This window comes from Camellia sinensis, chromosome 2 (assembly GCF_055761805.1).
Source record: "Camellia sinensis isolate YWXY chromosome 2, ASM5576180v1, whole genome shotgun sequence".
NCBI lineage: Eukaryota > Viridiplantae > Streptophyta > Magnoliopsida > Ericales > Theaceae > Camellia > Camellia sinensis.
Window position 1 is genome coordinate 150,188,413 of NC_138962.1, and position 23,105 is coordinate 150,211,517.

At 34.2% G+C, this 23,105-nt stretch overlaps 1 protein-coding gene across 2 annotated transcripts in view; it reads left to right on the forward strand.

Moving 5' to 3' along the window:
- CYL1 (alpha-N-acetylglucosaminidase family / NAGLU family) overlaps positions 1-22,895 on the forward strand; it is a 59,370-nt gene extending 36,475 nt beyond the window's left edge. For both annotated transcript variants that reach the window (XM_028240465.2, XM_082915806.1), the window contains 9 exons: positions 2,673-2,723; positions 11,015-11,124; positions 11,325-11,427; positions 15,734-15,832; positions 20,370-20,480; positions 20,979-21,226; positions 21,925-22,162; positions 22,329-22,407; positions 22,482-22,895. In XM_028240465.2, coding sequence (XP_028096266.2) covers positions 2,673-2,723; positions 11,015-11,124; positions 11,325-11,427; positions 15,734-15,832; positions 20,370-20,480; positions 20,979-21,226; positions 21,925-22,162; positions 22,329-22,407; positions 22,482-22,729 — 1,287 coding nt within the window. In that variant the 3' untranslated portion in view covers positions 22,730-22,895. The remainder of the gene's footprint in view (positions 1-2,672; positions 2,724-11,014; positions 11,125-11,324; positions 11,428-15,733; positions 15,833-20,369; positions 20,481-20,978; positions 21,227-21,924; positions 22,163-22,328; positions 22,408-22,481) is intronic.
- Positions 22,896-23,105: the final 210 nt, after the last annotated feature.

Genomic DNA, 23,105 nt, shown 5'->3' on the forward strand with positions numbered 1-23,105 from the left:
CGCAAAAAAATAAAATGAGTCACTATGGTAGAGTCCTCTACCATTGTCACATAACGATCTTTTCTTCTGAAGGTAGCCCCTTACAAGTTGGTAAGCATACCACACCGTTCTTGTTATATTGTCAATCTCCATGCCCAATGTCCAAGAGTGCTGCTAATAGCACCCCATCAATTATTTTGGATCCTCCATTTTTTGACTTTTTAATTTTTTATTTTATTTTATTTTATTATGATGATAACCTAGAGTGAAATTATTAAAAGAGACATCAATAAGTTTGGAATACTCCATTTCACAATTGAGCCCACATACCCACTACATCATGAGTTAGGGTATATGAGAGTACCTACTTCCATTATCACCCATCCATCTTCCCCAATTCCTACCTTCAAAACCTACCCATCCTTAAAATCTTGAAAACCCTTTGGCGGCAATATTTCGGCTGCAACGGTGGCAACCATTTGATTACATACACTTCTCCGACAATGACAATGAGTAGAAGTTTTTCCGGCAACCACAACTCTATGAGACGAGAGGAGTACAACAATAAAAGCTTAGAAGTGGTTCATAGCTTTGACGGTATTCTTAGTTCAGAGGAGATTGGTCTTGTAAGAGTAAGTTTCTTGAAAAAAATAGCAAAAATAATAAAAATTGTTCGTCATTTTTTCGAGATTGAACTCCCGAACATATGACCAAAATTCGGGAACACAGGCCCGAACATTGTTTTATTTGTTCAGTAACAGATAACCAAACATTTCTTATTTGTTCGGGAATAGATAATTGAAGCAGCAACAACAACAAAAGTAAAAGAAACATGCAAACAAAGGAGGTCGGACCACCCTTAGGTAGTTGACCGGCCGGTCGATTGGGGGGTGAATTCTTGCCCAGTTTTGCTCACACAGAGAGCATACAAGTACAGTGAGGCCATGGATGAATGACAGAAAATTAAAGTGGATTGCGCTGTGTGTGTGAAAACAGGTAGTAGAAAAAAAAAAATCAAACAAATTGACGAACCTCGTAATGAAGTAGAGAAAAAACTTCTTAATCACACAAATTTTTTCCATTGGTTTTGGGACGGTTCCATCATTGTGGATTTAGTTAGGGTTTTGGAAGGGAAGCTTTTTGGGGTGTAGGAGTGTGCATTTGAATGGGTGGAATCTTTTTATAATGATAATTTTGGTATTATTTGGGGGGAGAAAAGAAATTTTAAGGATTTTACAATTTATAAGTAGGGGACCAAAGAAATGGGGGATCCAAAATAATTGATGGAGTGCTAATAGCAATACTCAATTTCAATCTTATTCAGCTCCATCAAATTAGGGTTTTTCAGGGTTTCTAGTATTTTGGGATTTGATTTTGGACAAAGTTTACTTTCAAGGTTGTGATCATTGGTGAAATAACCTCGATTGGCATGCATAAGAAAGACTTGGTTCGTGTTGTGCATTTGTTGTATAGAAGAATGCATTGGAAATTGGAAGAGAGAGAGAGAGAGAGAGAGACCAAGTCACATGAAGGGGTTGTTTATGTGCATTTATGTTTAGATTTGTGAATTTTGTAGGCAATTCATTTGTTGCTGTCTATGAAGCATGGGCACCTCTCTGGAGGTTGCGTATAGGTGTCGGACACGGACATTCTCCGGACACGTGTTGGACACACTAGGATACTTGGGACACATTGCAGACATGCAAGGGACACGTTGAGGACACGTTGAGTACTATTTTTTTCAAAAAAAATTATAATTTTTAATTTTTTTTACTAAAATACCACACCTAAGGTTGATAAATTTGGTAAAATTAAATAGTTGACATAAAATACATATTAAATATTTAAAAATATACATGTAATAAAAATATATGTTTTGAACGTGTTCCCAATGTGTTGTGCCCTTCATTTTTTGAAAATTTATGTGTCGGCGTGTCCGTATCGTGTCATGTGTCCGTGCTTCTTAGGTTGCTGTCATGATGAGTGCTTTATAGTTGGTCTGTCTACTTGGCCATGTGGTGCATGTTTTGAGATTTTTAGAATTATTTAGGATGACACTTTTATGCTAAAAGGAAAGAAAAAAATAAAATCTATCCTTTTTTAAACTATTAATATTAAAGATTGATTTAAAATTGCAATTATCATTATTATATAATAAAAATATAAAAGTAAATTGCGACTAAGGAATGATTAGCCCTTTTTAAACTATTAATATTAAAGAATGATTTGAAATTGATATTATCATAATTATTTAGTAAAAATATAAAAGTAAATTTTATTATTGACGTATTCCTTTACTGCGTAGTATGTATTTTTGGCTAATGGGAACTCGGCCTTAGCTGATCCTTTGGTAGTCTTTTTGGGGAGCTGCGTACATATTTTGTCTAGTCACAAGGACCTGGTTGAAGGTCTTAAACAACTGTGGATGTACTTGATAAGAGAGATAAGACTAGGATCAAACCCTCAGAACTACTTGACCAATTAAAAAATTAACCAACTTATGCCACCTTAAAATTGGATGTCTTGAACTAGATGGTGAAAAAAGGGTGGTCACATATGTTGCAAACTACTGCATAGATATCTAGTTACATGTCCCTTTAAATTGTTTTCCATTACGTGATTATGTATTTTGTTGATACCCTGTTACTTAAATGGCTTTATGACTTAAAGTTGACTAATTTACCAACATGCAGGGTTGGCTATTTTATTCAGACTCTGCATTCTGGAAACCGCCACAAATGAAAGTATGAACTCCGTAAGAAGTAGAAATTCTTATAATGTGGCTAGTCCGATCATATCTCATTTGATTAGTCCAGATTATATATTCTTTCATTTGGCTTCTTGAATTCCCATTAAAGTGCATCTATTTATTTTTTATTTTTATTTTTTGGTTGTTCATTTCATGCTTATAAATTGCCAGGTGAGTCTAGGCAAGGGTCCTGCTAGTAGCCTGGTTGTCTAGGAGGTTTCCCTGGCGAAGGATGATACGTAGCACATCTTTTGTAGGGTCCATTACAATTTTATTACGTAAATCTGTTGCTATGTCTGACAACTCTTTAAAGTGATAACTTTGATTATATTTGTGGCATATTATTTGGTGAGAAGTATAACTGAACAATAATCATATTCAGGTACATCTTCTCTGGCATTCAAATGCAGGATAAGGATGTTAAACATCCTATCTGGTCCTTATGTCTTATGTCTACAGAAACAAATGTGGCGTAAGTGTCATCTTGTTGACCACACTTCCTAGGAGAGAATTTAATTACTAGAGATTCATCAAATTTCTAAACTTTTCACCATATTGGTTGTTTTGTTATTGCATTCAAACAGAACTAAGTGATGATAGTCTTTTAATTTCAGCATTTCATAACCCGTGACTGAAAATGAAGGACCAAAATTCAGTCTGCTAACAAATTTTCTGCTTACCTCTTATGTTTTCCTCCATTGGGGGTTCTATTTTTCAGTATTGCCTCATTACCTATTGCTAGACCTGAAGAGCTGTTATCTTAAACAAACTGTTGAAATTAAGTTTAGAAGGCTTTAACGGAAAAAATAAATCTCTTTGCATTTGTTATGGCTAGTGAATGCTGCATGCATGACATGGGTTTTTGTGGTCTATGCTGCTTAACATGGGGTGTCCTGTTGATTGATGAGACTAGGGAAGTGGTCAAATCAAATGTAAGACCTGACATGTGGATTGAAATTTTGGAACACAGACTTTACACTAAGTTGGACAAAGTCTACTGTGGAACTTCTCTGAGAAGAAGCATAAATATGAACATTGGGTAACATTGACAACCAGGTGATACAGTAGTAGTCAATTTTGTTATTTTGAGCCAATTATACACAAGGGATGGATTGAGAATGATATTGGTTGATAGAGTTGGAGTTGAACTATTAAAGTTGAGATATGTGATACGACATTTAGGTGACTGTCACGTGATCACATTTTGAAGGTAACATTATTAATTACATTGAGGCCAATCACTTTTTCTTCAGGGGAGTTGTGTAAGAATTAACTAATTTAATAGAAAGCATAAATGTGGATAAGTGGTAAAATTATGAAAGATGCTGATTTGGATTTTGCGTTGCGATAAGGCTTCCCAAGTGACTATGCGCTTTAAGAGACATTGATGACTATCTAAGCAATTAAGCGATGCCTTGGCTTCTTGCTGAAGGAGCTTTCCTTACTGTTTGAGAAAAGGTTGGAAAACACACACACACACACACAGAGGATAAAGAAATGAAAAAAAACCAATTGATGGAATTTGGAATGATGATATATGAGGTGAAGTTAACATCTTTTTGAATCATGTATTACCTTTTTTCTGTTTTCCTTTTATTTATTGTTATTATTTTTTTTTATTGATGGTACGGTAAACACATCTTTATAAAAAATTGCTTTGTGAATATTTTAACATGTTCATGTATGCAATTTCAGTCCATGATGCTTGTTTTCTCCTCTCGTTTTATATGCTTATATTCAAGATTTGTGCAATGTTATATCCATCTCTCCTCTACAAAATATTGTTAATCTAGACGCGATATAACATCAAGTTATTATTGTTGAACTCCAAGGCATAACCAAGTAAACAACAAACATAATACAAGTGTTCGTCTATAAGAGTAATAGATATGTAACTTTGTATCATGTATATGCTCATATACACATGCATATGAATGTGCGTGTATCCTCACCCTGCACTACTCTCTTAAATGTTAACAAGGTATTCTAGAATCCTTACGATATGGAACTTTTAGTCATAATTTACACATAACTTATCCCCAAAAAAAAAAAAAAAATCATAATGTCCATAATATATTCAACAATTATGTCTAACCATGCTTTTGAGGCACACAATAGTGTGTTATAAACCAAGCATAAGTGATTCCAAATTTTAATGAATGCATAGGATATCCTTAACCAGTGGTGCTTCTTAGGATTGTTTAGGTGTTTTGACAGCATTGTTAATTAGAATATGACTCTGGAAGAAAATTTAGCATTAGTCATGTCGGGGATTATTCAACCAAGTTATTAAGGTGGCTTTCTATGTGCAACGAAAACCTATGCTAGTAAGGCTATGTCATAGGTGGAAGGATTTAGAATGCAAGAGAAGCTGGAAGGTTATTAACGAAAGAATCTAAGAATTGCATAGTAATAGAATAGAAGATAAAGTTTAAATATTGCGGTTTGACAAAATTGGACACTTGCCCTAAATAAGGGGGATAGGGACGGCACTGCTGTGGAATTACCTTAATAGAAGTTCTTCCTCCTTTGGGCAGTTATTTTTTTTATTTTTTGTTTTGTTTTGTGGTGGTGTTTTTTTTTTTTTTTTTGTGTGTGTGTGTGTGTGTGTGGATTGGATCCAGTCCTTTTGCTTTATAGTGGATGAGTTTGTGGCATCTGGCAACTTTTTTGAAGACTTTTTGTTGAGCCCCTATCTCTAAAGGGTGAGGGTGGTGGCTTTGATTTGGTGGAAGCCCCTCCAAGATCCCTGGTAAACTCGGTCACGGGGGGGCCTTTGCCTTCATCTCTTGAAGAGCACAAGGTCACCTCTCCATCAATAGAAAGGAACACTAGAAAAAATGTCGTGAATTCCCCCCAGAATCCAAGAATAAATAGCAGCAAGTGATGGGCGGCTTTCTTGTGGTAGTAATTGCGAACTCATTCCATTTTTGGAGGATTCATTCCCTGTTGTTCCTGCAGCTGAGAAGCCTCAAGTTCCATCCCCCTTACTCACCTCTTAATCTGCTGGAAATTTGTGTTAATAAGATAGTGGCATATGATAGTGGTGTTGGTGGCATATAGTGGCATGTATAGAATATGATAGTGGTGTTGGTGGAAGATAGTGGCATGTATATAATATGATAGTGGTGTTGGTGGCATATAGTGGCATGTATAGAATATGATAGTGGTGTTGGTGGAAGATAGTGGCATGTATATAGTATGATAGTGGTAGATAGTGGTAATATATAATAGGTAAGTGGCATATAATGGGTTATAATGATGTTTGTAATATCTCCTATATAAGGAGTGTCATTTGGTCTTGTAAGATAAGAAGTTTTGAATATAACAGAAATATATTCCTTCTTCCTCATATTTTCGGAGTTCTTCTTCCTCATATTTTCTAAGTTGGTATCAGAGCAACAAAAAACACAGCAGCCCTAAAACCGTCATAGCCATGTCGGAAGTCATTCCGGTGAAAACGTCCAACTCTCACTCTGTCCAAATCACCACCATCCGCCTAAATGGTGATAATTTTCTCCGCTGGTCACAATCTGTCCGGATGTATATCCGTGGGCAAGGAAAGATCGGTTACATCACTGGTGACAAGAAGGCTCCTGCTGTTAATGATCCGCTGTTCGACAGTTGGGACGCTGAAAACTCCATGGTTATGACATGGTTGGTCAATTCCATGGAGGAGGATATAAGCTCTAATTACATGTGCTATACTACTGCACAAGAATTGTGGGATAATGTTAGTCAGATGTATTCTGACCTAGGAAATCAATCTCAAGTTTTCGAATTAACTTTGAAGTTGGGAGAGATTCGTCAAGGAGATGATTCCGTCACCAAATATTTCAATTCGTTGAAAAGGTTGTGGCAGGATCTTGACATCTTCAACACATACGAATGGAAATCGGTTGACGACTGCAACCACCACAAGAAAACTGTGGAAGACAGCCGTATTTACAAGTTTCTTGCCGGCCTCAACATTGAGTTCGATGAAGTGCGAGGAAGAATTATTGGCAGACCTCCTCTCCCATCCATTGGCGAAGTATTTGTCGAAGTCAGAAGGGAAGAGAGCCGAAGGAGCGTTATGCTTAAGAAAAAAGGTACTGGTGAATCAATTGAAATTTCTGCTTTAATTAGCGATGCTGCGGCCAACAAGGCTGCAAATTACCAGCGCAGGTTTGATGATAAGCCACGGGTCTGGTGTGATTTTTGCAACAAGCCTCGCCATACACGCGAAACGTGTTGGAAGATCCATGGCAAACCTGTCAACTGGAAAAGCAGCAAACAAGGAGAGAAGAATCGTGGCTTTCCTACCGCTAATGAAGCCGATTCAGGTCCCTTCAACAAAGAGCAGATTGATCAACTCTTAAAGCTGATAAAATCCAACTCCTCATCCGGTACTCCTAGTGTTTTGTTGGCACAAACAGGTAGAAATCCTAAAGCCTTCTCTTGCCTAAACTTCTCTCCGTGGATCATAGATTCCGGTGCCTCCGATCACATGACTAGTTTTTCCCATTTATTTAGTACCTATTTCCCTTGTTCTGGTCATGACAAAATCAGAATAGCCGATGGTAGTTTTTCACCTATTGCAGGAAAAGGATTTATTAAACTAACTGAGAAAATTAATCTCAATGCTGTTCTTCACGTCCCCAACTTAGCCTGTAACCTTTTGTCTGTCAGTAAACTATCTAAGGATTCTAATTGTCGTGTTACATTTTTTGAATCCCATTGTGAATTTCAGGACCAGAACTCGGGGATGATGATTGGGCGTGCTAGGATGCTTGAAGGTCTTTACTACTTTGATGAAGTACCTGTTAGTAATAAAAAAGCTCAGAGCTTTAATAGTACTAGTTCAATCTCTGTTCGAGAAAAAATAATGCTATGGCACTATAGGCTAGGGCATCCTAGTTTTCTTTATCTGAAACATTTATTTCCAGCATTATTTAAAGGGATTGATTGTTCTTCTTTTCATTGTGAAAGTTGCATTTTTGCAAAATTTCATCGCTCTATTTATTTGCCAAAACCTTACCAGGCTTCCAAACCTTTTTATTTGATTCATAGTGATGTTTGGGGCCCTTCTAAAATCACTACTCTTTCTGGTAAAAAATGGTTTGTTACATTTATTGATGACCATACCCGCTTATGTTGGATTTATTTGATGAATAAAAAATCTGACGTGAAAAATTTATTCACAAATTTTTACAATATGATTGAAAACCAATTTCAAACCAAAATTGGTATTTTACATTCTGATAATGGAACAGAATATTTCAATGAGCAGTTGGGTGAGTTTTTGGAAAAAAAGGGGATTTTTCATCAATCTACATGTCGGGATACCCCTCAACAAAATGGCATTGCAGAACGAAAAAATAAACATCTACTTGAAGTAGCACGTGCTATAATGTTTTACATGCATGTTCCTAAATATTTATGGGGTGAAGCAATTTTAACCGCCTCTTATTTGATAAACAGATGCCTACAAAGGTGTTAACATACAAAACACCTTTTGATTGTCTCAAAACTTTTTTTCCTGACACGAGGTTGTTTTCTGATTTACCTGCCAAAGTTTTTGGATGTATTGCCTATGTTCATGTTCCCAGTCAATTTCGTTCAAAACTTGACCCCCGTGCTATAAAATGTGTTTTTTTGGGTTATTCCTCAAACAAAAAGGGGTATAAGTGTTTCGATCCTCAAACCAAGAAATTTCATGTGAGTATGGATGTGTCATTTGTGGAAACAAAATCCTATTTCCCCAACACTTCTCTTCAGGGGGAGACAAGTGGAGTAGAAGACCGTTTTTGGGATATTTCTATCCCGCTCCCCAATGTCATTTATCCTACACAAAAACCACATCTGTTTGATAATGATCACTTAGGAGAACCAAGTTCTATGGTGCCTAGTCATGAAGATTCTTGTTTAGGGGGAGAAGTACTACAACATGATCTAAATCCTGAGCTTCAGGTTTATACTAGGAAGCGATTTCATCTGAGGAATAATGACCCGAATGTTCATCCTAATGACCCGAATGTCCACCCGAGTTCTGGTATCGAAATTTTAGGTAATCCTATTCCTTCTATTTCCGACCTTGATGTTCCTATAGCAATTAGGAAAGGTGTCCGAAATTGCATTAAACATCCTATTGCAAATTACCTCTCCTATCAAAGACTGTCTAAAAATCATAGAGCTTTCACATCTAGGATTTCACACTTGTTTGTTCCAAGGAATATACAGGAAGCATTGGATGATCCGAATTGGAAATTAGCAGTCATGGAGGAGATGAATGCTTTAAGGAGAAGTGGTACTTGGGAGATAGTTGATCTACCCAAAGACAAGAAAACAGTTGGGTGTAAATGGGTGTTTACGATAAAATGTAACGCAGATGGAAGCATTGAGAGATACAAGGCGAGACTGGTGGCTAAAGGCTTCACTCAAACTTATGGGATCGACTATCAGGAGACGTTTGCTCCTGTTGCTAAAATAAATTCCATCAGAGTACTGTTATCTCTTGCAGTAAATTCAGATTGGCCTCTACATCAACTTGACATTAAAAATGCATTTCTCAATGGTGATCTTGAAGAGGAGGTGTTCATGAGCCTACCGCCGGGATTTGAGCAGAGACTTGGAAGCGACAGAGTATGCAGATTGAACAAGTCATTATACGGACTCAAACAATCACCAAGAGCGTGGTTTGAACGCTTTGGGAAGGCAGTTATCAGTTGTGGCTTCTCGCAAAGTCAAGCAGATCACACAATATTTTATAAACATTCAAAAAACAGTAAAATTGCAATTTTGATTGTTTATGTTGATGACATCATTTTAACTGGTAATGATGAAGCAGAGTTAGCAGGCCTCAAAAAGAAACTCGCAAAAGAATTTCACATTAAGGATCTGGGAGCCCTCAAGTATTTCCTCGGAATGGAATTTGCAAGATCCAAGGAAGGTATATTCGTTAATCAGAGAAAATATGTTCTTGATCTCCTTGGAGAAACAGGTATGCTTGGTTGTAAGATGGTGGAGACTCCGATCGAGCCTAACTTGAAGTTACAAGCTGCTAAGGCTGAAGAAGTCAAAGAGAGGGAACAATATCAGCGACTTGTAGGGAAATTGATTTACTTGTCTCATACGCGGCCTGATATTGCCTTTGCAGTCAGCATGGTAAGTCAGTTCATGCACTCACAAGGGGCAGAGCACTTTGAGGCTGTTTATAAGATCTTAAGATATTTGAAAGGAACTCCAGGGAGAGGCTTACTGTTCAAGAAACATGGACATCTTCAAGTTGAAGTATACACAGATGCAGACTGGGCAGGAAGTGTTACAGACAGGAGATCAACATCCGGATACTGCTCCTTTGTAGGTGGAAACCTAGTTACATGGCGGAGTAAAAAACAGAATGTGGTAGCTAGAAGTAGTGCAGAAGCAGAGTTCAGAGCTGTTGCCCATGGAATCTGTGAAGTAATGTGGATTAAAAGAATTCTTGAAGAATTAAAGCTTTCTCACCCGACACCTATGAAGGTCTATTGTGACAACAAAGCAGCTATATCTATAGCTCATAATCCAGTTCTACATGATCGCACAAAACATATAGAAGTGGATAAACATTTCATCAAGGAGAAAATCAATGCTGGCATAATCTGTATGACCTACCTTCCAACAGGTGAACAATTAGCTGATGTGCTAACGAAGGGACTACACAAGAAGCAATTTGATAAGCTGACTAGCAAGCTGGCTATGGAAGATATCTTCAAACCAGCTTGAGGGGGAGTGCTGGAAATTTGTGTTAATAAGATAGTGGCATATGATAGTGGTGTTGGTGGCATATAGTGGCATGTATAGAATATGATAGTGGTGTTGGTGGAAGATAGTGACATGTATATAAAAAAGCCCTTTCCCCTTTCTCTAATAATAAGGTAAGCGCTAGAACCGGCAGAATTGCCGATCCTATCTTTCCTTGAAGTAAGTCCGGAGCGGGAGTAAGACTTGAACCTTGGACCTTTGGTCTATTAAAGAAGACTTTTACTACTTGAATCGCACAATATGTAGTAAATATTTTGTTTTAATTTTACTTATTTAAATTGCACATGATGCGTGTGCGCCAATTGCTAGTATCAATAAGGCAGGTCTCATCTTATGCTTTTTGCTAGAGATCTCCTTTGGTTGCATATTCTTTTTCTTCTTGTAGAGATCAGGCGTTTCATCTATTCAATAAATTTTGCTGTAACTGTCCTATTTTTCATCCGTAGACCTTTTCAGAAAATTCTTCCTGGACTAGTTGTTGACTTCGTTTATATTTTGCAGGCACTTCTACATTCTGTTCCATTTGGGAAGATGATAGTTCTTGATTTATTTGCTGATGCCAAACCCATATGGAATACATCCTCTCAATTTTATGGCACTCCTTATATTTGGTAGTGAGCCCTTTTATTTAAAGTTGCCACATTTTCTGTCTTTTGAGATGTTACATCTTGGCATGTATCTCTTCCAAATCTTCATTACCTATCTGTTTATTGAAGCTTAGGCTTTAATTTCAATGGTCTTTTTTATTTATTTATTTATTTTTATGTAACTACATATATACACACTAAGTGTAACTTATGATATATGTCAGGTGTATGTTGCACAACTTTGGTGGGAATATTGAAATGTATGGCATATTGGATTCAATTGCTTCAGGTCCAGTTGACGCTCGTGTTAGTGCAAATTCAACCATGGTAAGTAATTAGTTATTACAATTTTTCTTAAAAGAATGTCTTCTTTCTATCTGTTATATTTTCCTGTGATCATAAACTTATTGTTTTCTACATTTGTTTGTGCAACCCGATGCAGAAAGTAGCAAATCTGTTACATGAAATATATTCTGAGCGTTTTTATCAATCTAGATAACCAGTGTAGGTGCAGCATTCCACGCATCCTTTCTCGTCTCCAAGATTTTTAGGAAGTTGAAATGTCAATTATTGTATAGGAGTTGTGTCAAAATGATAATTGACTAGATCAAAAATAGATAATTGAAATGTTAAATAACTTTACCACCAAGAGTACGAAAGACAACTTCATATTAATGACCTACCCATTCCAATGAAAAATTAAATATAAGCCGTATACACATATATTTGTAAATATTAGATTACATTATACATTGGGAAATTATATCAGTTGTCTCTACATTTTTCTTATTGTGTTATTTTGATCTTTGTAATTTCAATTAGCTTGATTTTGATCCTTAAATTTAGATTTTGTGTCAATTTGGTCCAATTGATAACAATAATTAGGACTTTTGAAGAAAAATGATCATTAAGTTGGTTAAGCTTAACTCATTGAGTTGAACAAGTTTATAATTTTTCCTATAAAAACACAACAAATGCCGCTCATGTGTGCATTTTCATCAAAAAACACTATAGTTGTAATAAATTGGACTAATTTGAGACAAAATCATAAATTCAGGGTCAAAATCGAGTAAACTGAAATTATAGAGATTGAAATGACACGAGACTTAAAATACAGGGACTATTAACATATATATATATATATATATGATATTATACTGCTTATTCAATAAAGGGTAAATTACACCATTAGTCCGTCACTATAGTTTAAGTGAATTGTCACTTTAGTCCCTGTAGTTTCAATTTAAACAATTTGGTCTCTACATTTTTAGGGGTTGTTTGGGGTGTCCTAAATAAGTGCACTTTTTAACTTTTTGGACTAAAAAGTTGAGGAAAAAAATATGGTTGTATGGGTTAACTTTTTGACTTTTTATGAAAAAATGTGTATTAAAAAATTGTATAAATTAGTGTGTAGGAGAAGATTAGGATTGGGAGTTGTGCAGCCATACTTTCTGGGAGTGGAATTGATGCTAAGTAATGATTGGCTACTTTTCGGGCATTGCACTGGACGGTTTTGTTCGGCCCGTGGGGGCCATCACGGGTCCTATTTTGATAATCTGAACCGTTCAATGTGTAGAACTCGTCGAGTACTATATGCCTATAAAAAATCACGTTGATCGAATATCGATAGCTATCTGATCAAATTTGTTTTTTTTCAATTGCTAATTATAACACCATCCATTTTTTTATACAAAACTGATTTGATCATGTAGTTACCGATATCCGATCAATACTATATGTCTATAAAAAATCACGTTGATCGGATATCGATAGCTATCTGATCAAATTTGTTTTTTTTCAATCGTTAATTATAACACCATCCATTTTTTTATACAAAACTGATTTGATCATGTAGTTACCGATATCCGATCAATGTGATTTTTTACAAACATATAGTACTCGACGAGTTCTACACATTGAACGGTTCAGATTATCAAAACGAGACCCGCGATGAGCCCCCACAGGCTGAACAATAGTGTATGAAAATTGCACCCAATTTTTGGCAATTTTTCTTAACAAACGCATCAATAGAGCTAAACATGTCAGATTTTGAGTTGTAATTTTGTGTGAAAAATTAATTTTTTAATATTTTTTTTTTGGTAAATAGTGATAACTTTTTAACTTTTTGAGTAACTTTTTGGCTTTTTGACTTTTTGACTTTTTGGGGTCATGCCAAACTTGGCCTTAATTTTGTTGTAATGTGGTCCTTCTGTTATTTACTGTTAGAATTTGGAACAGAAAAAGACTATGTGTAAAACTAGAGGGACTAAAGTAAAACTCAAAATAAACTACAGGGACCTCTGAAGAACGGATATTCCAAAGAAGATGTACGAGTATCGGATACGGATATGGATACGCGTCCGATACAACGGGATATGTATCGGATATGGCAAATAAGTATTCGATTTATTTATTTATTTATCTTAATATTTAATTTTGGATACGGGAGCGATACGTGAAGGATACTTGAGGGATACGGGGAGGATACATGAGAGGATACACCAAATAAGTATCCAATTTATATTTTTTTTCCATTTTTTTTTATTTATATTTTTTCTCCCTCCTATTTTTTAATTTCTTTCTATTGTTGTTTTATTTGATTATTTAGTTTTGGCTATTATGCCTTAGTGCTATTCTTATCATTGCTTAATTTTGTTAGCCTATTGTTGTTCTTTAAATTTCCTTGAATATTTGATTGAATTCTCTGTTAATGTTTGTTAACTCTTTGTCAGTATGCCTAGTTATTAATTAATTGCTCTTTGATGAATATAAAATTCTCTTTTTGATATTAAGGAATATAGTACTAAATATTTTACGAATGCACTCTTGCATTATGTTTTATTTTATACATACTACATTACTAAAAATTATAAAAAAAAATGTTTTACAAGCATATCATTGCCATACCCGTATCCTAATTTTTAAGTTTTTCCGTATCGCCGTATCCATATCGGTATTGTATCGTACCTGTATTCTCTATCCTTGCTTCCTAGACAGGGACCATTGGTGTAATATATTCATTACATTGGTGGTTCTTATAGTTTGTTTTGAATTCTACTTTGGTCCCTCTAGTTTTGTACGTGATTTTTTTTCTATTCAAAATGTTAACAACACATGACGGAGGGACCACATTGCAACAAAATTGAAAGTGTGGGGACCAAATTGTTCAAATTGAAACTACGAGGACCAAAGTGAAATTTTACTCAAACTAGAGGGACCAATGGTGTAATTTACCCTTCAATAAGTCAACATTTGTAGGTGTGGAGTTTGGAAATGAAACTTCAGGGAAAAAAAAGTTGAGCAAAATTAAGGCCCAAAGGCTAGCTTTTCATGATAATAATTTTAGAAAATAAAAATAAAAAGAAATCCAAGTGAAGGGTTATGATCTTTTTATGGTTTTGTTGTCCTTATCTCTTTGTCTGCCTATGTTTCTGGACCTCGTTTGTCAATTTAGGTAGTTAAATGCATGATTTTATAAGGAGAGCCAGGTCATGCTTTTCCTATATCTACAGAGCTTCTAAGGGCCTAATGTTACTAAGCTAAAAAGCATGGACATGGGGGGACACTTACCCAAAAAAAAAAAAAAAAATTATATATTTATTATATGTCTCCCAAGTATTTAGGGTCTAAAAAATGTCTTAAGAAAAATAAGACATGTTTGGACGAGTGTCCAACACGTGTCAGAAAGTGTCCAACACTGACGAGTCACCTTCTTACTCCACAATAGGTATAAGAGTCCCGAACCTCCAGTGGGTATAGGATTAGGATTAGATCTTACACCTGCAAACAATACTGTCATGGGCAGCTACCTGCTTTCTGCATCTGCTTGTCTCTTATTTGGCATCAAAATTGAGTTGCCTTGCATAAATTTAACAGTTGAATAGTCAATTTATTGCATTGTGTCATTCAGAAACTCTTTTCTTTCAAACTACATTTGTTTTCTTTTTTCTTTATTTTCCCCCCCAAAAAATCTTGATGCGTTGCCTATAGCTAATTCTGTATTGCTCTACTGCAATTAAAGAATGGTTATGCCGGATAATGAAGGCGATACTCATCACATGACATTTGAATCATTTTTGTATACTCTTATCTCCACCCATCACATGTATGTTCTGTGGAAATTCTGAGGAATTATGATTTCCATGCTGAAGAAATTATATCCATAAATTATCACATCCTTCTGCAGGAAGGGTGGGGGGGTGTTAATAGCTGACAGTTGGAATTTCTTTTCAGATTGAACCAGACAACTTATCAGCTGAAACAAGAAAAAATCAGATAACGATAAGAGATTTTGAAACTTGTATTCATCAATCTGTTCATTGAACCTTGTCATTGGAATCTAGGGTGTTAATTAGTAATTATTTTATTATGAATGACATAAAGGATCTAGTATCTAATAAGAACATAAGGTTTCTAACATTGGCATACAGGCATAAAAATGAACATGTCAATGCTGGGAAACTTCAATCATAGTTCTTGTCATTTATTTGTTATACTTATACTGATTGCCTCATGCACATAAAATACTAGAGAGTATTGTATTCAAGTGGATATCATTATCTCCGTCCACGTCTTTTTTTTTTTTTTTTTTCTTTTTCTCATAGAGCTCACCTGTTATTCTTGTTTCACATAGGTTGGTGTTGGCATGTGTATGGAAGGAATAGAACAAAATCCAGTAGTATATGAGTTGATGGCTGAAATGGCATTTCGAAAACACAAGGTTGAAGTTCAGGTAATTGAAGTTCTCTAGATGCTAATCCATATGTGCTGGAGGACTTTTACATGCATTTAGTGTCTAATAATGGTCAGCATCTTCCACCTTTTATAACTATGTGCAGGACAGAGTCCATTAGATTTGTGTATTATACACAATGTTACGTGGACTCTTCAAAATAAATCAAATACCCGTGTCAAACATCTAACTCTTGGACAAGGGTATGTGATATGTGTCCGATACTTTCCATCGAATACTTCTTATATATTTGTATTTAACACTATCATTATATATATATATATATATATATTGTTGTATAATTGTTATAAAATGAGTAAAATGTTTTTTTGACATTGTATGTACGTATAACACTACTAACATAATAGATTAAAAATATAGAAATATAATCCTTTTTAGCCGAGTGCAAGTATTCTTAAATTTGAGGATTGATTGGTCCGATTTCTAGATATGCACCCACACCCACACAACCACACCCGACACCTGACACCCATACCCGAGTCCATTTAATGTAAGATAGATTATACAAGGGCATTGACATAAGTGGTGGTGTTAATAATTTCTATTTGATGAAAAGTTTTAGATTGTAATGTAATTACATCTTTCTTGGAAAATATGAGAGTGTTTATTTGTTTAGATGTATTATGCACAATAAATTTTACTGGCATTTACACACAAGTCGTAATTTATGAACTTGTATTTCATTAAGTCCTAACTAAGAATTTTTGGACCTTCAAGTCCCATTAAATTTTTAATAATCGGAATTGCCCTTCAAACAATGATTATTCATCATTTATGATTATCTATAAGGAACATGATGATTTGACATTTATTTTGATTTTCAAAAATTTAAGATATCAACTTTCAAATTGGAAAAAAAAAAAAAAAAACTATGTTGTTTTTTGAACAAATTGAATTATTTTTTGTGCAAACCTGAAAATTTTGTGTCTATAAAGAAGCATGATTATGGAACATTGATGTGCAAAACTGAAAAAAAAAAAAAAAAAAAACTTTAAAAATGAAAAAATTGATAATGTTCTCTGTTTTAAAATGGAAAAAAATTGATAATTTTCTTAGTTATATTGGATAGTTGAATCAAACCAATGAGTAGAAGGATAAAAATGTTTAATCTCATGCTCTGTTTTTTTTTTCATATAGTGAAACAATTATCTGGAACATTACTATGCAAAATTTATAATGCTCTTAGTTTTAAAAATTGGGAAAAACTGATAATATTTTCAGATTTACTAAATAGGACTTATTGGTTCAAAAAATCTTAGATAGCACTTAAGCTGCCATAACGTTTGTAAATAGGACTTTTAGGTCATTAACTCTAAATTTTATAATATGATAGGAGTCTTTTTCGCGTTGTTTTTGCCTCCATGGTTGTGCTTTTTTTTATTTTTGAACGGAAACTTCATTCCATGGTTGTACTTGAAGAGGGTGGAAACTTCATTGCATGAAGCGGGAGCGGGAGCGGGAGCGGGAGCGTGAGAGCGTGACCACTTAAAGGAGTTGTAGTTTGGGAGCGCTTTTATATTATTTTTATGAAAATTATTTTTAATTTACCTATATAAACTTTTTATTGTTATTTTTAATTGACATATATATATATATGTTATAAACGAGTTTTAAATTTTAAAATATAATATTTAATTAATTAAATACAACATAAAACATATTTTTTAAAAATGAATAGCGGATAAAAATTCATTCTAAACATAAGAACAAAATGAATTAATAAATTTAAATATTATAAGAACATTTTAATTCATTCTTATTAATGCTATCATTAAAATAGCTGTCTATAAAAAAAATAGGCCATTATCATTTAAACTTTAAATTATAGAGATCAAAAAATTAATAAAGTGATATTATTGAAACTTCAAAACGTAGAGACCAATAAAAATAGTGGAGTTATATTCTTGAATCTATAAAACACATAGACCAATAAAAGTAGTTAAGTAAAAGGAGTGAACTGATATTATTGAAAATACATTATCTTTAAATAAAATATTATATAATAAATAATCCATTAAATAAAGCGTAAAACTCACTGAGAGAGAGAAGAAGAAGAAGAAGAAGAAGAAGAAGAAGATTAAGAGAAATCGAAAGAGGTCGGGCTTTATTCTTGGACTAATTCGTGATTCTTACGTGATTCTTCCTCAGAAGCACAGATTTGCGATTTTCCCTCAGGTGCGTCTTCATGTTACGTGATTCCTACTACTAAGAGTGGAAATGAGGTATCGTCCAATGTGCTGCTTTTTTTTCTTTTACTTATTAAGGGGAAAATTGTGAAAACCTATTGGAAGTCTTATATGACTGGTTGAAATGTTGATTATGTTGAGATTCAATACAGACTCTAGAGGTTTCCACATGAATCTGGAAGACTCTGGAAAGTTCTAGAGAAATCTGGAAGATTCTAGAACATTTTAGAAGAATCCAAAACCTTGGAGAAGTTTGGAGAAATCTAGAAGCTATGGAGCATGGACATGGATACGGACACGGTGATTTCAAAGAAATGAGCATATGGATATGGCGGGGGACACGGCAAATAATTATTATTTTTATTATATATATATATATATATTCTCTATGTAGATTAATATTATCTTACCAAATAATTAAAATTAATAAAAACTAACATTAATTCAATATATATAAACACTACATTTAAACAGATTAATAGATTATTCATATTTGAATTGTTCTCGGTGTGTCCCTGCCGTGTCCCTTGCCAAAAAAAAAAAAAAAAAAAAAAAATTTTACGGGGACATGTTGTGTCCCCTGCGAAAAATAAAAAATAAAATAAATACGTGTTTCCGTGTCCGACATTGCTACGACACCTATTTTGAAGTGTCTGTGCTTCATAGTCTAGAAGGTTCCAGAAGGTTGTAGAATATTTTAGAGAAGTATAGAAAACTATACTACATACTAGAGTAGTTTACATAATTCTAGAGTATAGTGGAAGTACGAGTGAATGCTAGAATATTCTAGAAGCAAATTTATCACCACTGATTTTGTGGATGAGGCTTATTACTAGAAACTTCTTCACTAGTATAAATATGGCATGAGTTAATGTACTAGGCATTGAGTGATCAAACACTACAAGAGTGATCTAGTGAGAGGTGTCCTAAAGTCTTATGTGAGGAAGGGCAAAGTCCAAGTGTGCGTGAATAAGCGAGGTGTATTAGGGTGTGGTTGTGTACTAGTATTTTGTGTACTCAAGTGTTAGTTATCAATAAAAGTTGTATTTTTAGGTCCACTAGTGTGTCAAACTCAACAACTTATTGTTCTTTTTGAAATGTCCTCGTTTCATTATATTTTTTATCTACCAATTAAAAAAAAAATTGTAGTTTAAATCAGTTCACAATTCTGTTGTTTTAGTGTTCTGATTTGTGTATGATTCATGACTTGGACATATGGCAGTTGCACTTTTTTATGAACATAGAATTCTACTTATTTATTCATAGAGGAATATATCAAGATATTGTTTCTGAAAACTGCTTTGCATCACTTCAATTAAAAATTTGATTGATGAATGTGTATATTTAGGTTCTTCATATAATTTTTGGTCTTTTCCTCTGCATTCTGCAATCTTGAAATTTTTGTTATTAAGCTTTTGGGGTTTGTGTGATCTTTTGTATTTTCTGTCTCACCATTTAGAAGTTTCAGAAATACTGGAAATGGTTCACAAAATGAAATATGGAAAATAAGTTAGTTCGAATCACAATCACATAGAAAATTATGTGCAACCACCACAGCACACTAAATGGTAAAAAAAAAAAAAAAAAAATCCCTAACTCATAAATCTTAAAAAATAAAAAAATAATGAAAAAAAAAAAAAAATCATCCTAGATACCCTCGAGGCTCATGCTATAAAAATCATAGAATTTAGGTTCAGATTAACTTTAAAAATAATCATGTGTGTTTCATGTGAAAATCCAAATCTGCCCTCATAATCATGGTGTGTTCTTCCCATGCTTTGCAGAAATGTAATGTTGTGAGAAAATATTAAGAATGTTATCACTGAGAAAGAAGAGCAGATAGTGACAGTTAAAATAGAAATTTCATTTTAAATCTGTTTGGCCATTTTTCCTTGTTTAAGTAAATATTTACAATGTTTATGTAACAGTTGCCTTTATTCTTATGCTAGTAGTAACATATTTTATTTTATGTTATTTTTTGTGCATTAATGACTGCTTGAAGAAGTAGTGCAGTGTCACAAAATAATCGCATTCACATTACATTTGAAGACCTGCCAGCTTCTTTGGAGTTCAGAGAACTTAAGTTTTCACTTATTTGAATTTGAGACCTTTTTCATTTTATTGTTTAAATCTGAAAAGAAAAATTTTCAGTTTTGGAAAGTATCTTTTGATCTTGTAGTATTTAATTTTCCCTTTACTTTTTACTATGAATTTCAAGGTGGAAGTTCCTTTAAGAATTTCTGCTTAGGTGCATGATGATTTCCATTTTAAGAATATCAGCACTTATAAGTGAGTGTAATTGCTGGCATTTTACTTTATTAATTGTGTAGCAATGGCTGAAAAGCTACTCTCAAAGACGTTATGGTAAAACAGTTCATGAAGTTGATGCAGCTTGGGAGATTCTTCATGGCACCATTTACAATTGTACGGATGGAATTGCTGTATGTTTTCTTGAACAAATCAATTTACAGTATCATATCTCTGTTTCAGTATTATCTACTGTCAGAATTTTTGTTTAGACTCTAATTTTTTGTGAGTCAACTTACTCGATATCTTGCATAACAGGAAGGAGTTACTTATTAAAGAAATGAGGAGAGAATAAATCTCTAATTTCAACAAAGTAGTTTTATATTTGTTCCAGTACTAGATAAAACGAGGATATTGAAAAATAAGTGAAGAATACATTTAATTTATGAAGTAATTTACAGCTGTAGGACATTTCTCTTTATGTACAAAAGAATTATAACCTCTCATGAATGCCTTTTTAGATCCTTCAAATGATGTAATACAATACCTTTTTTTTTCCTTCTTCTTCTGAATTTCAGTAGATAAGTTAACAGCTATATGTGTAGCATGGTTATGCTGCAGGTTGGTCTAAACTGATTACTTCTTTTCTTTTCCTTTTTTTATTTTAAAAAAATAATAATAATTTGTTGCAGGACCATAACATAGATTTCATAGTTAAATTTCCAGACTGGGATCCATCACCTCTCGGAACATCTGAAATATCAAGGCAAGACCATATGCAAAACGTTCTCGAACCACACAAAAACAGAAGATTTCTTTTCAGCAAGACAAGCTCTCCCTTACCTCAGGCGCATTTATGGTATCCTACTCAGGATGTTGTCAATGCATTAAAGTTATTCCTTGATGCTGGAAGTGATCTGAATGTAAGCCTCACATACAGGTAATTACATATGTAGGACCTTGACATTCCCCTCTCTCTGTTATTCCTTTTTCTTTCTGTTCCTTTGTATCTTGTGTCGCCAACCCCCCCCCCCCCCCCCCCCCCCAACAAATAAATAAATAAAAAAAGAGGAAAATCAAAAGAAAAATTTGTTGGTTCACTCTAGAGCATAAGTTGGCTATGTGAAGAATACACCGAACCTATAGTCACCAAATCTTTAATTGATCTATTACAAAAAAAAAAAAACATTTTCCAAAGTACAATGACATGGAAAGAAAGAACACAACATTTGTAATGCTTACTTTGATATAGTTTTAGTTGACGAAACAAGAAAAGGATGTACAGTAACAAAACCATGAATGAATGTAGACTAAATCGAAGTCAGCTTTCTATTCTAGTTGTTCCTTTCCTTGTCCACATCATTGAAGTGCCACCACAATATTAGGATAGCTAGAAAAGCCCTTATCTCACAGCTCCCTTTAAGTAAATGAGAATATGACACCAGAAATATAGTAAAGGTTGGGAAACTATGGGTCAATCACAAAATATAGTTGAATTAAAGTTGGTGTTGGGAAACTATGGGTCCAATTAAAATTGGCTTGTTTATCTGAAAACATGAGGGTTTTGCACTAATGGTGAAAATGATGAAGAAAAGAGACAAATTTCAGACAGCACTAATATGTTTATATTTTTGACAGGTATGACTTGGTTGATTTGACTAGACAAGTACTATCAAAGCTAGCAAACCAGGTATATTTGGATGCAGTGACAGCTTTCCAAGACAATGATGGAAAAACTCTGAGTTCCCAGAGCCACAAATTCAAACAACTCATCAAGGACATCGATAAACTTCTTGCTGCCGATGATAATTTTCTACTCGGAACTTGGCTAGAAAGTGCAAAAAAGTTGGCTTTAAATCCTAGTGAGATGAGGCAGGTACGAATGAAATGACTTTTCCTCGGGTATTTAATAATTTATGTTTAATACAAAAGTTTGTTCCTCTAGTACTTCTCCATTTGTTGAAAGAATGAAAAACAAATAAATAAATGAATAATCAACAGCCTAACAAATTATTGCCTTTTCCTTTTCCCAATTTTGTCAGTATGAGTGGAATGCTAGGACACAGGTGACAATGTGGTTCGATACTACACTATCTAATCAGAGTAAACTTCATGATTATGGTAAATTAACTTTCTCAGTGATATTCCTGCTTTGCTTTTGGTGCAATATAACAATTTTCACCTATCCATGACAGCAAACAAGTTTTGGAGCGGCCTGTTAGAAGGGTATTATCTGCCACGAGCCTCCACTTATTTCAGTCATTTGTTAAAAAGCTTGGAAGAGAATGAGAGCTTCAAGATGGAGGACTGGAGAAAAGAGTGGATAGCATTTTCCAACAAATGGCAAGCAGGTACTGAACTTTACCCTTTAAAGGCTGAAGGAGATGCCTTTGCTATTTCAAAAGCTTTGTTTGAGAAATATTTTGGCAAAGACATCGCCTGACTGAGAATGTAAATAATTGAAGATGTACATTGGTCATAGTTGTTCCCAATTATTGTAATAATACAAATTTGAACCCCTAAGATCTTGAGATCAGTTACAATGACATTTGTGATCATTCTGTTTTGACCTTTGAAATTTCAGCAGTGATTCTAATACTTGGCCTAAACATGAACCATTGCTTTGGAAAAGCTGGCAGCCTTGGGTCATTTGAATGGTAGTGTTCTTGGGGATTGCCATTAAAATGAAAAATTGGATGATCATGAATGATGAAATGGCCCAACCATTTAGAACACCGGCATTTGACCACTTATGGAATTTGATTGAATGAAAACAATATCGAATTTGCTTTAGTAAGAATTGTGTGTATTCTTTTAGT